Source organism: Peromyscus eremicus, chromosome 7 (genome assembly GCF_949786415.1).
Source record: "Peromyscus eremicus chromosome 7, PerEre_H2_v1, whole genome shotgun sequence".
NCBI lineage: Eukaryota > Metazoa > Chordata > Mammalia > Rodentia > Cricetidae > Peromyscus > Peromyscus eremicus.
This window is the reverse complement of record NC_081422.1, coordinates 50,670,440-50,685,594: the sequence shown is the minus strand read 5'-3', so window position 1 is coordinate 50,685,594 and position 15,155 is coordinate 50,670,440. Positions and strand designations below refer to the sequence as shown.

Below are 15,155 nucleotides of genomic sequence, written 5' to 3'. Positions count from 1 at the left end.
CCTCCCCAATGCCCCATCGTTGATAAATCTTATACTTACCTCTCAAATCAGGCCTTATCAGTTCCACTGCCCTGCGTTAGGTAGTTCAGGCTTGTCTGGTCTGGCCTTGTTAGAGATCTTCTGACCACATTGCTTCCTGCCTGTCACGTTTCTCTCCCGTTCCTGCCTGCATTCTTACAGCACAACAAACAGTATTACATTCCACTGTTGCTCAGAACCTTTAACAATATATTCTGATGGTATCTTTTGAAATTGATGCAGAACACAAGTCTGAGAATGGGTTGCTAAGTTTGTTTTGATTTTTTGTTTGTTTGTTTGTTTGGAAGGCAGTTGCAAATAATTTGGAATAAATTTTCTGTGTAGAAGCAATATATAGTAAATAAATTTATGAGGCAGTTGAAACTTTAAACCATCCAGGATCACTGAGCCTAAGCAGTAGAGTTAACAGTATTTCTGTAGAAGTAGCTTCCCAAATGCCAGTTTTGAAGTCAAGATGTGGTATGGGTACAGTTAAAGGGGACTGAAAGAGAGCACTGTCCTTCCTATACCCACTGGATACAGATTTAATAATAGGAAATAACTGATGTTTACCAGTCAAGGAGTCAAGTATTTTAATTCATTTTCATAAAAACTGTCAAATAGTTACATCACATCCCATTATAGATGCTTAGCAAATTAATAATGTGAATAAAACCAAAGGAGGAATAATTATCTAAAATAAAGGAGTATTGTTTTTAAGGCATACTTTTTAAACTTTGGTACTTTATAAATCTCCTCGAGTTAAAAAAATTAGTAACTACAGTATTTCAGTGTTGATATACATTGTAAAATTTTACTTAAATACAATTAGCTATAAATTCTCTATATTTATATTTTTCATTTAATTACAAACCAAACAGATTAAAGTTATATACAAAAAGCCTGATGAAATACAGATGAATATAATATGCTAGATAATGCTTTATTGAAGATAAATTGTTATTCATACTGAATATAAACTGCCTGCTACCTCAGTTTCCTTTCTAGTATTCATTACCATTGGCTTACTTTTTTTTTTCTTTTTCTTTTTTGAGACAGGGTCTCATGTAGGCCAGACTGGCCTCAGATTCACAGTGTAGTTAAGGGTTATCCTGAATTTCTGACCTACTGCCTCTATCTTCCAAGTGTTAGAATTATAGGTATATAGCACCATGCCCACCTTGGTCCTATTATGCCATATTTCTTTGTTTTCTTTTTCAAGACTTATTTTCACTTCTGTGTATATGCCTGTATACGCATATGAAATGCAGGTGTAGATGTCCTTGAGGGCCAGGTGGAGTTATAAGTAGTTGTAAGCTGCCCTCATGGATGCTGAGAACCAAACTCGGTCCTCTTGAAGAGCATCAAGTGCTCTTAACTGCTGAGCCATCTCTCCAGCCCCTTTCTAACATACTAAAAATGCAACATTCCCACTGATTATATCATGACGTCATTTTTGTCTTCACTTAGAAATAATGAGTCGTTTACATAGGAATGAGCCCATTTCTTTATTATTCTTTATATTAGCGGTATGCTTGGTGCCAGCTCAGATTATAAACACAAATGTACACAGAGACCTAGAATAATTTTTATGTGTTTATTAGTTATAAGTAGCCATTGTAATGGCCCAGCATATGTTTGTGTTAATATAGTGTATGTGTGGATATGCTCATGTGTATTGAAGGTAAGTGTGCTCCTTGGTGTGCATATGGAGACCAGGGCTTGACTGTAGGTGTGACCCTCTGTTGTTCTCCATCTTATGTATGTATGTATGTATGTATGTATGTATGTATGTATGTATGTATGTTTTTTAGATAGGGTCTCTCACTAAACCTGGAGCTCATTGTTTTGGATAGGCTGGCTAGCCAGCAAGCTCCAGCTGTCAAGCTATTCAAACAGTGCTGAGGCCACATGCACAAACTGCTACAGCAGTATTTTATGTGGATGCCAGGGACCTGAACCCAGGTCCACATGGTTGCACAACAAGCCCTTGATACTCTCAGCCATCCCCCCAGTTCTTGTATTAACTTAGACAGAGATTTTGCTTTTAGCTCAATACTAACCTATTTTGAGAATCATAGGCCTTTGAAAAATATGCCCTGGGTTCCAGTTTAGGAAATACTCTTTCAGAGCATTTTAAAACTTGTTATATGCAGTATTTTCTTGAAGCAATAAATTTGCATTTCTAAAAGTAGTGTGTAATTCAGACTTTGATTAATTTAGCAGTTTCTTCTTTAAAAGTTTAAGTTCCAAATGTTTTACAGAATTTATTGTTTACTTTTTTGTAGCTAAAGAAGAAAAATTTTAGTTTAGTTGGAAATATAAATAATACCACCTACCAAAATACAAGTCACACTAGATAATGAAGTCTCCAGAAATTGTTATGTTGCTGAAATCATACAAGTGGGATTTTGACACTTGTTTTTTCTTCCCAGTTTCATTTTCCCTCTGCTTATTTTTCTTCCTCTTAAATATTCCTCATCTCTCTTCTTTTTCTTTTTTTCTTTCTTTTTTTTTTTTTTTTTTACGTACAACCTATCTTCTCTGCCAGTGAAATTCCCTAATTTAATGTTCAGCCCAGCTTTCGCTGCCGGAATAGCAGTGGGAGCTGAATGGAACCATTTGTGCATACATGGCATACATTCACCCACCTGCCTCTGCCCTTTACTAGTTCTGTGTGGCCTTGGGCAAATCCGAGTTTCTTCATCCTAAAAGCAGGACAAATAATATGCATATCACAAGGTATTTGAAAATTATGAGTCTTCGTGGGCACAGTGACTCTGTGTCTGGTACTAGGACATAGTCAGCGTGCTTTTACTTAGGGTCTAGTTTTTTCTAAGCAGTCCATTGATGCAAATAAGGAAAGGACATAGTACAGTCCTATCTTCTCGGGACTTATATATTTATAGTATGGTGCAATATAATAATATTTTAGGGAGTCAGAAAAAAAACTCATCACAGAGGTAACATCTGAACAAGATTGTGAAGGGTAAATAGTCTTGGCAAGTGAAACAGTATTGGAGGAGCATTCTAATCTAAGCAGAAGGGACAGGTCATGAACTAAATAATATATGAAGCCCTTGGTTGTTATTAGATAACTTCTCTGATAAATGGCTAAGAAAAGGTTTGACGAAAATTTAGAGAATATTTTTGGTACTTCAATATTAAAACTAATTGCTATCAAGTTAAAATTAGGAGTAATACTAGTCATATTTGACTGGGTTGTCAAAAGTTAATGGTGCTGAGCTGGGAGCCGAGCTGCATTGCTGCTGTGATGCCTTTCCTGTTCCTCAGTTCTTACCTGGCATAACTACCATGTGAATAGACAGCACACTGTTGGGGTTAGAACAGCTGGAGGTAGGCGGGCTGCTTCTGTCTGTAATAGGGCTTTAAGATGTACAAATCAAGCGTGTTTTGCTTAGATCTCTTCTTTAGATAAGAGAACTTCATGCCTTAAGAGCTTACCTATTTTGTGGTGGCTGGGAACTGATTATATTATCATCATCATTATCAGGTCAGGTCTCAAGTTAAGAAGGTCCTTCTTAGAGAATTTCTGTTTGTGTTTCACACTGAAGCTGTCTTTTCTCTCCTGCAAACCTCTTCCTGCAGTTTTGTTTTCACTTCCTCTCTCACCGTTTCAGTCATGTACTGAAGGTTGGGGCCTCTGGTAGAGCGTCTGACCAGCATTTTTCACTGTGGAAGAAGGAGAGGTTGGGAACAATGACGTGGAATACTTGTCACATTTTCCTTTGCTCTGTGTGTGTGTGTGTGTGTGTGTGTGTGTGTGTGTGTGTGTGTATCACATATTCCATTAGATATCCTAAAGAGAGTCTTGCTTTATAAATTTTACCCTGGAATCCTAGAGACTGGCTACTGTGGGATGATGTGTGGCCTAGCTCCTCGAAGTATACCCTTAAAAGCCTATATACAGCAGTGAGGATTCTTTTCTCTGCCACCATGGAAATGTGACAGACTTTATAGAGAGAGCTGGTGGCCTTCATTGTAGGATTGAGGAAGGAGCTTAGCAGTCTGTTTCCCTATGCTCCTTTATTATTAACAGATTTCCATTGGTTACCTTTCAGGAATGCGATGTGTACAGTGTTTAACAGACCACCTACACAGCCCCTCTTTAAGGACAGAAATTATGCCCTTCTTGAGGAACTCTCATTCTTGATGCTGGCAGTTTAATCCAAGATTGAAATCTAGTGTGAATTTGGTTGTTTTGTGTCAAATCTACTTGAAACAGTTGGACAAGAAGCAAACTAATTATAGTCATTGTAGAGCAGCAGAGAGAGCATAAAGCAATAGGAGGTTCTTAAAGGCCTTCATGATTCAAAGTGAATTCAGCTGCTCTTGAATAGTTTTATCTGTAGCTGGGAGGGATTTCATCCTGAAAGCTATGAAATAGAATTCTAGATCATGGGCTCCTGGCTATCTTCTAGGGGCAGCTCCAGCCATTAAATTCTCCCATCAACCATTTCATCTAGAGGATTTGCTTAAAGATTATAAGGAATTGTGTTTGGTTTGAGCCTGTGCAGGTCTTAAGTGCGGTTACAGTCTCTGTAAGTTCAAATGTGTATCAGTCCTGTTGTGTATGGACACTGTTTCCTCGGAGTCATATCAGTAATGAGAAGGAGAAGTGGACACAAGTCCCACCCTAACCAAGAAGCCATTTGTACTTGATTCCTGTAGGAGAGGAAAAGTCAGTTTTCTCCAATGGGTGTTTTTTGGGTAGATTGCCACACTCCAAGGCAGATCAACATAAAACAGACTCCGTGGGGTTTGAGATTTTTTGAGAGGGTGTTTTCTTTGTTTCATTTTAGTGGGGTTTTTGTTTTGTCTTGTCTAGTCTTATCTTGTTGGTTCTTGTTTTATTTGATTTTCATTTGTGTTTTGTTTTATTTTTGGAAAGAGTGGGGAAGGGGGAAGGAGCGGGAGAGAACGTAAAGTTGGGTAGTAGGGGTGGGGTGGATTTGGAGGAAAGGGAAACATCAAAATATATTGTTATGAAAAATTAAATTAAAAGATTATAAGAAATATACAAGCAGATGAGCTTTTTTTTAATCAAGGGTTGCATTTGGTGTTCTGTGTCAGACCTGTTCTAGCAAATACTCAGAGCACACCAGCATAGACTGTATTTCCTTGTGTACGTGCTTCAGGAGACACTTTTTTTAATGTCCCAAACATAACTTTAGTGACTCAAATTTCCTGTTTGGCAAGTGGCATTGTTGAGCGGGAAGAGCTGCTAGGAATTATTGATTGCCCTTTAAGTCATTCCACAAAGGCATTAAAGCCAGAGGATTGTGCTTTGGATGGTCCTGCATGTGGTATAACTTCTTTCTCTAAGAGCCTGCATTACGTTAAAATAGTTTTGACAGCATCTTTAGCTGAACATCTTTGTCTCCAAACATTATTAGTGTTTAAAATGAAGCCCTCAAAATCCAGGTTTTGTGGCTTAGACAGCAGCTCCATCTGGTGCTTGCTGAAGGTGTTTGCTCAGTTCATCTCTTGGTTTTATTGCAGCATAAATACATATATACACAGAACTTCCAAAGGAACGGCAACTCCAAGATGGGTTTCTAGGGCACACAGTGCTGATATGAGTTCATTGTGTTCTTGATAAATCTCACTTGGCAGTTTTGTTAATGTGATAGCTGCTAATCAGTTCAACAGCCGTCTTTTGATTAACTTTTCCTCAGAGTGGGAAATTATTTTTTATATTTATTCATTGTGGGGAAAAAGAAACCATATTGTACTACTTACAAAGAAAATATGTACTCCCTTGTCAAGAATAGGTTAGCTTGGTTAACAAGATATTAGGCAGGATGTCTTACTCTTTGGTATTCAATGTTACATAATGCTAAGTGTATAGGACATGTTTGAAACAAAGAAAACTTGGTGACACACGGGAAATGCCTCAAATTGCTAATAGAAATTAATTCTGAATAGTGGATTACACAAGATTTCTGCTTTCATTCTGGGGTTTTCTTGTTGTTCTTGTTTTTTATTTTTTGTGTTTTTAATTCTCCAAGGAAGTCTATACTAAGTAAAAGGAGGAAAGCTAACAAAAAGAAAGAAAGAAAGAAAGAAAGAAAGAAAGAAAGAAAGAAAGAAAGAAAGAAATAGCAATTTTAAGCATCTTGTTGGGTAATGGAGACGGCTCAGCAGGTAAGGTGGCTTGCTGCTAACCCTGACAACTTGAGTTCCATCACCAGAACCCATATAGGTAGGAGGAAAAATCGACCTCTGCAAGTTATCCTCTGACCTCCACAGGCATACACACACACACACACACACACACACACACACACACACACACACACACCATAGAAACAAATTGTATAAACAAAACATAGATAGTGTAGCCTTAAGTCTCAGTGCTGGTTTCTCACTTGCTGTAAACTTAGGAGAGTTGTTTTCTTTTCTGGTCTTCAGAACTGCTGGTTCACCAGACAAAAGGAATGAAAAGAGTGCTTTGTCAGTTTTCACATTCAGAGATTTGAATTGTGCTCTCTTTTTCCTGCCCCTTCTGTCTCCTATTCTCCTCCGTCTTCCCCCAGTATTATCATTCAACATTATCTACTTTCTCCTATCATAAAATCAAGAAGTCCTTTCTGAATCTCCAACTCTTCCCATCCAAACTTTTCCAAAGAGTAAACACCATTTTTCCATCTCTTTGCTCTCCAACCCGCTGCAGTCTGGATTCCATCCTTACTACTTACTACACGAGAATATATATATAGTCCATGCAAAGGTGACTGATGAACTTGTACTGTCAAGTCTAATAGGACACATAAGTCCTCATTTTCCCGGGTCTCTCAGCAGCATGTGAAATAGTTGTCTTCACTCTCTGGCTTCTGCTTCATCGTTACCTTGAATGTAACTTTTATTTGCCTTTTTCTGAGAGAGAGGGATAGTTATGTTCTTCTCAGTGGTTCATCAGAAAGCCTTAGCCCAGGAAATACGTCTGTACTGGTAATCCCCAAGCAGATGAGACCCACAGAGTGCTCTCTTGTGTTCTAGATTGGTAAAGCCAACAGCCTACTTTGTTGTACACAGGCTCACAAAATCCTTCCCGATCATCTTCATACAGAGGTTAGACCTCCTCCAGTATTACTGTCTTGGTACATGTGCATACATACTGTCGGAATACATAATCTGCACCTCAGCACCTCTTGACTCTTCAGAGTCCAGCTCTTCTTTCATACACCTTTCTGTGCCTTCCCTGATGTGATGCCACACCTTAGGCCAGATTCTCATCAGATCTTAACATGTCTATAGCAGCCTTTTAAACATTTTCTTATCTTTCATTCTTTCCCTCCAAAGTCCATTTTCTGTCCAGCCCAAACTGTCTTTTGTAGCTTAGGTTTATTGAAGTTTAACTTACATACAGTAAAATTCACCTTTTTTAGTGTTGAAGTTTTGTGAGTTTTGACAAATGTGCACAGTCCTGTAGTTCCCACCATGTAGCATTTGGATTGTTTCCAGTTTTTGTCTGCAAATCTCTGTATACTGGTTTTAGTGTAAATAGAAGTTTTCATTGTTTCTAGTAAATACTGAATAATGGGATTGGTAGGTATCACAGCAAATTTATGTTTAACTTTACAAGAAACTGCCAAACTGTTTTCCAAAATGCATGAACCATCCAAGTTCCCACAATTGCTTCACTTGCTCATCCTGCCCCCCCCCCCACATGCTCACTAATCATTCCACTAAGTTCATAGTGGTGCCTTATTGTGGTTTAAATTTGCATTTCTATATGACAAATGATATGTAGAGTCACATATCTATAAGCTATATATATTACCTATATGTAGTTGGTTTGCTTTTTTTTTTTTTTTAACTCTTTACTCTTTGGGGACCTGCCACCCAGCTCCCAAATAAATACATAGAGATTTGTTCTTTCTTATGAATGCCTGACCTTAGCTTGCCTTGTTTCTAGCCAGCTTTTCTTAACTTAAATTATCCCATCTGCCTTCTGTCTCTGGGCTTTTACTTTTCTCTATTCTTTATGTCTTTCTTTACTTCTTCTTTTTTTTTTTTAAGATTTATTTATTATGTATACAGTGTTCTGCCTGCATGCCAGAAGAGGGCACCAGATCTCATTACAGATGGTTGGGAGCCACCATGTGGTTGCTGGGAATTGAACTCAGGACCTCTGGAAGAACAGCCAGTGCTCTTAACCGCTGAGCCATCTCTCCAGCCCCTTTCTTTACTTCTTACTCTGTTGCTGGCTGGGTGGCTGGGTGGCTGGCCCCTGTCATCCTTGGTTTTCACCTTTTCTCCTTCTGTTTATTCTCTCTGCCTGGCAGCCCCACCTATCCTCTCTCCTGCCTTGCTATTGGCTGTTCCCTTCATTATTAGACCAATCAGGTGTTTTAGACAGGCAGAGAGTAACAGAGCTTCACAGAGTTAAACAAATGCAACATAAAAGAATGCAACACATCTTTGCATCATTAAACAAATATTGTACAGCATAAAAGAACGTATCACATCTTCAACTAATATTCCACAACACCTAACATCTGTGGCAGTGCATCTACTAAAGTCCATCTTTTTTTCCCACTGGCTTTGCACTCGTACTTTAATTTTAGATAACAAGTGTATGTGTGTACTGAGCCCAGAGCATTATGTGTGCTAGACAACCATCCTATCACGAGGTACCTCCCAACTCAACATTTTTCATTTTGATGGAGTACAAATAATCAATTCAATTTTTTTCATATATTTGGTATTAAATCCCTGCACTTTTGTCCAGCCTAAGACTAGGCTTGCTGTAGCTTTATACTATGTCTTGAAATCAGGAGGCTTGATCCTTCCAACATGCTTCATTGTCGTTCCAAGTAGTATCATAAGACTGTGGTGGTATTCTAGGAGAAGGTCTGTAGCACTGAGATGAGTGACACAGGACTTTAAAACCAGTACATTATCCCAGACCTAAAAAGGTGACTGAGATATAAACTGTGATTTTAAAGGAGTATAAAAGCTGGTGTACAGACAATTAAAAATTAAAAGCCTATGGCTCAGGAGATAGCTCAGTCAATAAAGTTCTTGCCAGCACTTGGGAGGCAGAGCCAGGTGGATCTCTGTGAGTTCGAGGCCAGCCTGGTCTACAGAGTGAGTTCCAGGACAGCCAGGGCTACAGAGAGAAACCCTGTCTCAAAAACAAAACAAAACAAAAAAATAATGCTTGCCAAACAAGCATGAGGAACTGAATTCATATCCCCAGTGTCTGTGTTAAAAATCGGGGTATAATGGCATGTGTCTGTAAGCCCAGTGCTGCTGGGGACAGAGACAGACATATTCTAGGAGCTTGCTGACCAACCATCCTACCCAAATCAGTGAGCTCCAGGTTAAGTGAGAGACTCTGTCTCAAAATATAAGGTGGAGAACAACTGAGAAAGATACCCAATACCATCCTCTGGCCTCCACATGTGCATGTGCACACACTCACACCAATGCTTACATACACCACACACACAAGAAAGGAAAGGAGGGAGGGAGGCCTTTATGGAAACAAAAGGGGCTTCAGTAATCCAAGAAGAAATGAATAGCCCAATTGGATAGAACAGTAAGAGCTGATTTTCAAGATGAAGTGGGGATGCTAAAAGACATAGATCCCATCTTACAGCTCATAGGTTCTAATACCTTGATAAAAATTCAGATTCTTGATTTGTTCCCAGAGATTGACTAGGTAAAGGTTGGATTGTTCGCCTTGTAGTTTTTATTCACTTGGCAGCCCTCATTGTGCACACTAACTTAGGAAACAATGCATTAGGTAAGACTGACCAAGAATACCTAGTTCCAAGTTAATTAGTAAGGAGGTGATACAGTTCCATCTGATGGTGTAGCAGAACAGTGGACTCACCTGAGATTAAAACAAGTTTAATAGGTCTGTGGTTGGACTTAAAGTAACTTCATTTCTAGCAAGTTCCAGGTGAGGCTGGTGTGCTTCTCTGAGAATCACACCTGAAGTAGCAAAAAGAAAACAAGATGGATTAGAATGGGATGAGAACACAGGCTCACTTAATAACCTGTCCCAGTAATCTAGATCAGGGTGATGAGTATCTGAGCTGCTGACAGTGCCTGGCAATGGCAAGAGTGGGGTCCAGTGAATATAAGGAGACAAAATTGGAAAAACTCACTTAGAGAGGAAGATTCAGAGTTTGAAGTCAAGACAGAAGTGTCGTGTATGGTAGGAAGCATAGCAGTCCGGGTAGATGGTGGTGACATTAGCTAAAGTATGAAATACAAGGGCCTTGGTGTATGAGGAGGACTGGTTAGAAGAGATACATTGTTTAGAGTTGAGAAATGAAGTAGGCAGATAGGGACTTTTTAATGCATTGAATTTGAGGAGTCTATTAAGTAGCTAACATTTTTAAGGGTGGATGAAAGAAGAACCCATAGGGACTAAGAAATGTTAAGCAGAGATTGATTGACACAGAAAGAGCAGTATCAAAGGCAAATCCAGGGGGTTGAGAGGATAGTTCAGTTGTACGTTTGCCTAGTGAGCTTGAGGCCCCAGGTCCCTCCCAGCACACTCACCTCTGACTCCATACCACACACACTAAAGGAGCTCGCAATATTATTTCCATATATGTATCAAACCAAAATTATATATACATGTATACTACCTAAAATTATAGTTAGAGGGCTAAGTTTCCAAGGTACCGATTAACTAAAGGAAAATTATAAAGCCCCCAGATTAGTTTTTTTCCTCAATCTTTTGAAGAAAAGTTTAGAAGTAAAGCTATTTTCCACATCATTCATAATGGTAGATCTCATAGTGCCTTTTGCATTGAGATTTTTTCTTTCCTTCCCCCCACAGATTGATCTTACTTAGAAGAGCTGCTATGACAACACAGGGAGGTGGAAACTGACAGATGCAAATGCAAGTCTTGCTATGCACTGAAGAAACAGCATTGTCTGTGAAGTTCTAGTTTTAAAAATGTCTGCTTGTAACACCTTTACTGAACACGTTTGGAAACCTGGCGAATGCAAGAATTGCTTTAAACCTAAAAGCTTGCACCAGCTTCCTCCAGACTCTGAGAAGACACCCATCACCCATGGCAATGTGAAAACTAATGCCAATCATAGTAACAACCACCGTGTCAGGAACACCGGGAATTTCCGGCCCCCTGTGGCTAAAAAACCCACTATAGCTGTGAAGCCCACTATGATGGTGGCAGATGGGCAAAGTGCATGCGGTGAGCTCAGCATCCAAGAACACTGTGAGAACAAGCCTGTCCTCCTGGGATGGAACCAGAACAAGACTTCTTTGAGCCAGAAACCACTTAACAACAATTCTGAAGGTGATGCTGAAGGTTTTGGCCGTGCTCCTCAGCAGTGTGGCAATAATGACAGTGCCAAGAAGCTCTCCAATAACAACAATGGACTAACTGAAGTGCTAAAGGAGATAGCGGGTCTGGATGCGACCCCTCAGATGAGAGGAAATGAAACAAACTCCAGAGAAACGTTCCTAGGAAGAATAAATGATTGCTACAAACGATCCCTGGAAAGAAAGATCCCACCAAGCTGCATGATAGGGAGCATAAAGGATTCTCAGGGCAAGCATGTTATTCTAAGTGGGAGCACAGAGGTCATCAGTAATGAAGGGGGCAGGTTCTGCTACCCTGAGTTTTCAAGTGGTGAGGAGAGTGAGGAAGATGTGCTTTTCAGTAACATGGAAGAGGAGCATGAGAGCTGGGACGAGAGTGACGAAGAACTGCTAGCCATGGAGATTCGCATGAGAGGGCAACCTCGCTTTGCTAACTTCAGGGCAAACACTCTGTCTCCTGTTCGGTTCTTTGTGAGCAAAAAATGGAATACTATCCCCTTACGTAATAAGTCTCTGCAGAGAATCTGTGCTGTAGACTATGACGACAGCTATGATGAAATACTTAATGGTTATGAAGAAAATTCTGGTGTCTCCTATGGTCAAGGAAGCATTCAGAGCATGGTATCATCTGATTCCACATCGCCAGAGTCCTCTTTTACAGAAGAGTCACGTTCTGAAACAGCCAGCAGTTTATCCCAGAAGATCTGTAATGGAGGGCTATCTCCTGGTAACCCGGGAGATTCTAAAGACATGACAGAAACCGAGTCTAATTATGAAAGTCCACCTGGTAACAATGAGGAGAAGGACTCATCACTACCTTCCAAAAGCTCAGCGAAAGTTCCAGAGACACACAAAGCAGTCCTCGCCCTCCGCTTAGAAGAGAAGGGTGGTAAAATCGCCGTACAAACTGAGAAGCCCGAGAGCAAAGCCTCTACAGATAGCGCCGGCCAAGCAGTCACCGTCAGCCTCGTCCCCAGCGAAGAACAGACAAAGCCCTACCGCGTGGTCAATCTGGAGCAGCCGCTGTGCAAGCCATACACTGTCGTGGACGTATCAGCAGCCATGGCCAGCGAGCACCTCGGGCGCCCCAAGATAAAGGGTTCATCTTCCACGCCAAACTCTCCGGTAGCATCACCTGCCGTGACACCAGGACAAATAAATGCTCATTTCAAAAAATCGAGTGCAATCCGATACCAGGAAGTGTGGACCTCCAGTACCAGTCCACGACAGAAGATCCCTAAAATAGAATTAACTACTGGGGCAACGGGGCCGAATGTCCCTCCAAGGAAAACCTGCCATAAATCAGCACCTACTTCACCCACGGCTACAAACATTTCCTCCAAGACCATCCCTGTTAAGTCACCTAATCTGTCTGAAATAAAATTTAATAGTTACAATAATGCTGGGATGCCACCTTTCCCCATTATCATCCATGATGAGCCATCCTATGCTCGGAGTTCCAAAAACGCCATTAAAGTTCCCATTGTTATTAATCCAAATGCGTATGACAATCTCGCCATCTACAAAAGTTTCCTGGGAACAAGTGGCGAGCTCTCAGTGAAAGAAAAAACCACAAGCGTAATAAGCCATACTTATGAAGAGATAGAACCTGACAGCAAAGCGTCTGATAACACCACCAGCAAGCTCCCAGACTGTCCCCAAGCTAAAGGCTTCTCCAACAGCACAGAGCGTAAAAGAGGCTCAGTAGCTCAGAAGGTTCAGGAGTTTAACAACTGTCTCAACAGAAGTCAGTCTTCTCCACAAAGAAGCTATAGTTCCAGCCACAGCTCCCCAGCAAAAATCCAGAGACCTAATCAAGAGCCTGGGGCCAAAACAGAAGGTGTGCAGGGGTCTCAGGGGGCAGGCAGTGTTGGCAGCACCAGGGAGAAAGCAAGCGCCGTGCTTTGTCAGATCGTGGCTTCTATCCAGCCCCCCCAGACTCCTCCGGAAGCACCTCAGTCTAGCCCTAAGGCTTGCAGTGTAGAAGAGCTTTATGCCATTCCTCCAGATGCAGAAACTACAAAAAGTATACCAAAAAATACACCAGTCCGACCCAAATCCCTCTTTACGTCTCAGCCTAGTGGGGAAGCTGAGGCACATCAGACCACAGAAAACCCTACCACCAAAATTCAGAAAGATCCATTCACGAAGCCAGTCACTTCCCCTCCCAACAAACTGGTGACCAGCGCCCAGAGCGAGCCGCCGCCTCCCTTTCCACCACCAAGGTCTACTTCCTCCCCTTACCATGCAAGTAACCTTTTGCAGAAGCATTTTACCAATTGGACCAAGCCAACCAGTCCCACCAGATCAACAGAAGCTGAATCAATTTTGCATTCTGAAGGCAGCAGGCGAGCAGCTGATGCAAAACCTAAACGTTGGATATCATTTAAGAGCTTCTTCCGCCGTCGGAAAGCAGATGAAGAAGAAGAGAAAGAGAAAGAGCGAGAGAAAGGGAAGCTGGTGGGCCTGGATGGAACAGTCATCCACATGCTGCCGCCTCCTCCAGTCCAGCGCCATCAGTGGTTCACAGAGGCGAAAGGGGAGTCCAATGAGAAGCCTGCTATTGTGTTCATGTACAGGTGTGACCCTGACCAAGGCCAGCCCAGTGCGGATCAAAGCAAGGCAGGGGCAGAGAAAGGAAGAAGAGAGGATGTGTTACTCCAGTACTCAGAAGAGAAGAAAAGTAGCCATTCTTCTCCATCTCAGAATCCTGACAAAGCTTGCAGGTACGTAAACTAAACTTGTGGAATGTAGGAAAATGTTAAAATATTTTAAATACATTTTCAGGTGCTAAGTTTTCTTTTATATCTTTTAAGATTGCACAAGAGCCATTTCCATTTGTATGTAGCACTGCATGGTCATTATCCATCTTGATAACTACATTCCAAGGTTAGATATTATTAAAGTGATCTCACTGCTCTGAACAAGGTTTATGGCCCTGAATCTTTAGCTAAAGTAGTGCATCATATTCTGGTAAGTGCAGGGGGCTTCAACATAGAAAGCAAATCCCTAGCACTGTAATATCAATGTATAATACGTTCTGGATGCTGAGATGGTATAAGGAAGAAGCAAAATGAATGTTCCTTCCCTCGTATGCATGAAATAAAACTCCAAGCAAGTCTTTATGGCTTTCACCAAGTTGTTATCCTCAGATGTATTACTTTATCTTAAGTGAATATTTAGATTTTTATTGATGTCTCTTTTCAATCCTCTTTTCAAATGTTGTGGAGAAAGTATGGAGCAGAGAGTAAGCAGTTTATAGATTTTTTTTTTTTAACATGTAGCAGAAATAGGAAAAGCTGCATTATTGATACTGAGACCAAGAGGTCCACTCCTCACTTCACCCAGGCAGATGTCAGTTCTCTAGGCACTAGTTTTCTTTGATACCTCAGTAACTGCTTTTTGATCACATACTTTCTCTCTCTCTCTGCATGGTACATCCCAACTATTTTTCTCAAATCCTACTAAAATCCTATAAATTGACTGTATTCATCAGATGAGGAACTAAAATTAGAAAAGAATTTACCAGAATTGTAACTTAGTACTTACAAGAGCTAGAATTCACATCTTGATTTGTCTCAGTTTAGAACTTTTTTTCTTGCTAAAATGCTACGTCATTAATGAACACGAGATCAAACAAAGGACTGGAGAAGTAACCCAGCAGTAGAGTGCATGCATATGTAAGGACCTGGCTTCAATCCCAGAACTTCGTACACACACACACACACACACACACACACACACACACACACGTACATACGTACATACATATGTATGTATATATATTCTGCTTTTATTT

The 15,155-nt window shown here is 40.6% G+C and overlaps 1 protein-coding gene across 2 annotated transcripts in view; it reads left to right on the top strand.

Annotated features, from left to right (window-relative positions):
- Peak1 (pseudopodium enriched atypical kinase 1) overlaps window positions 1–15,155 on the top strand; it is a 227,302-nt gene that overhangs the window by 155,753 nt on the left and 56,394 nt on the right. For both annotated transcript variants that reach the window (XM_059267930.1, XM_059267931.1), the window contains one exon: window positions 10,847–14,082. In XM_059267930.1, coding sequence (XP_059123913.1) covers window positions 10,967–14,082 — 3,116 coding nt within the window. In that variant the 5' untranslated portion in view covers window positions 10,847–10,966. The remainder of the gene's footprint in view (window positions 1–10,846; window positions 14,083–15,155) is intronic.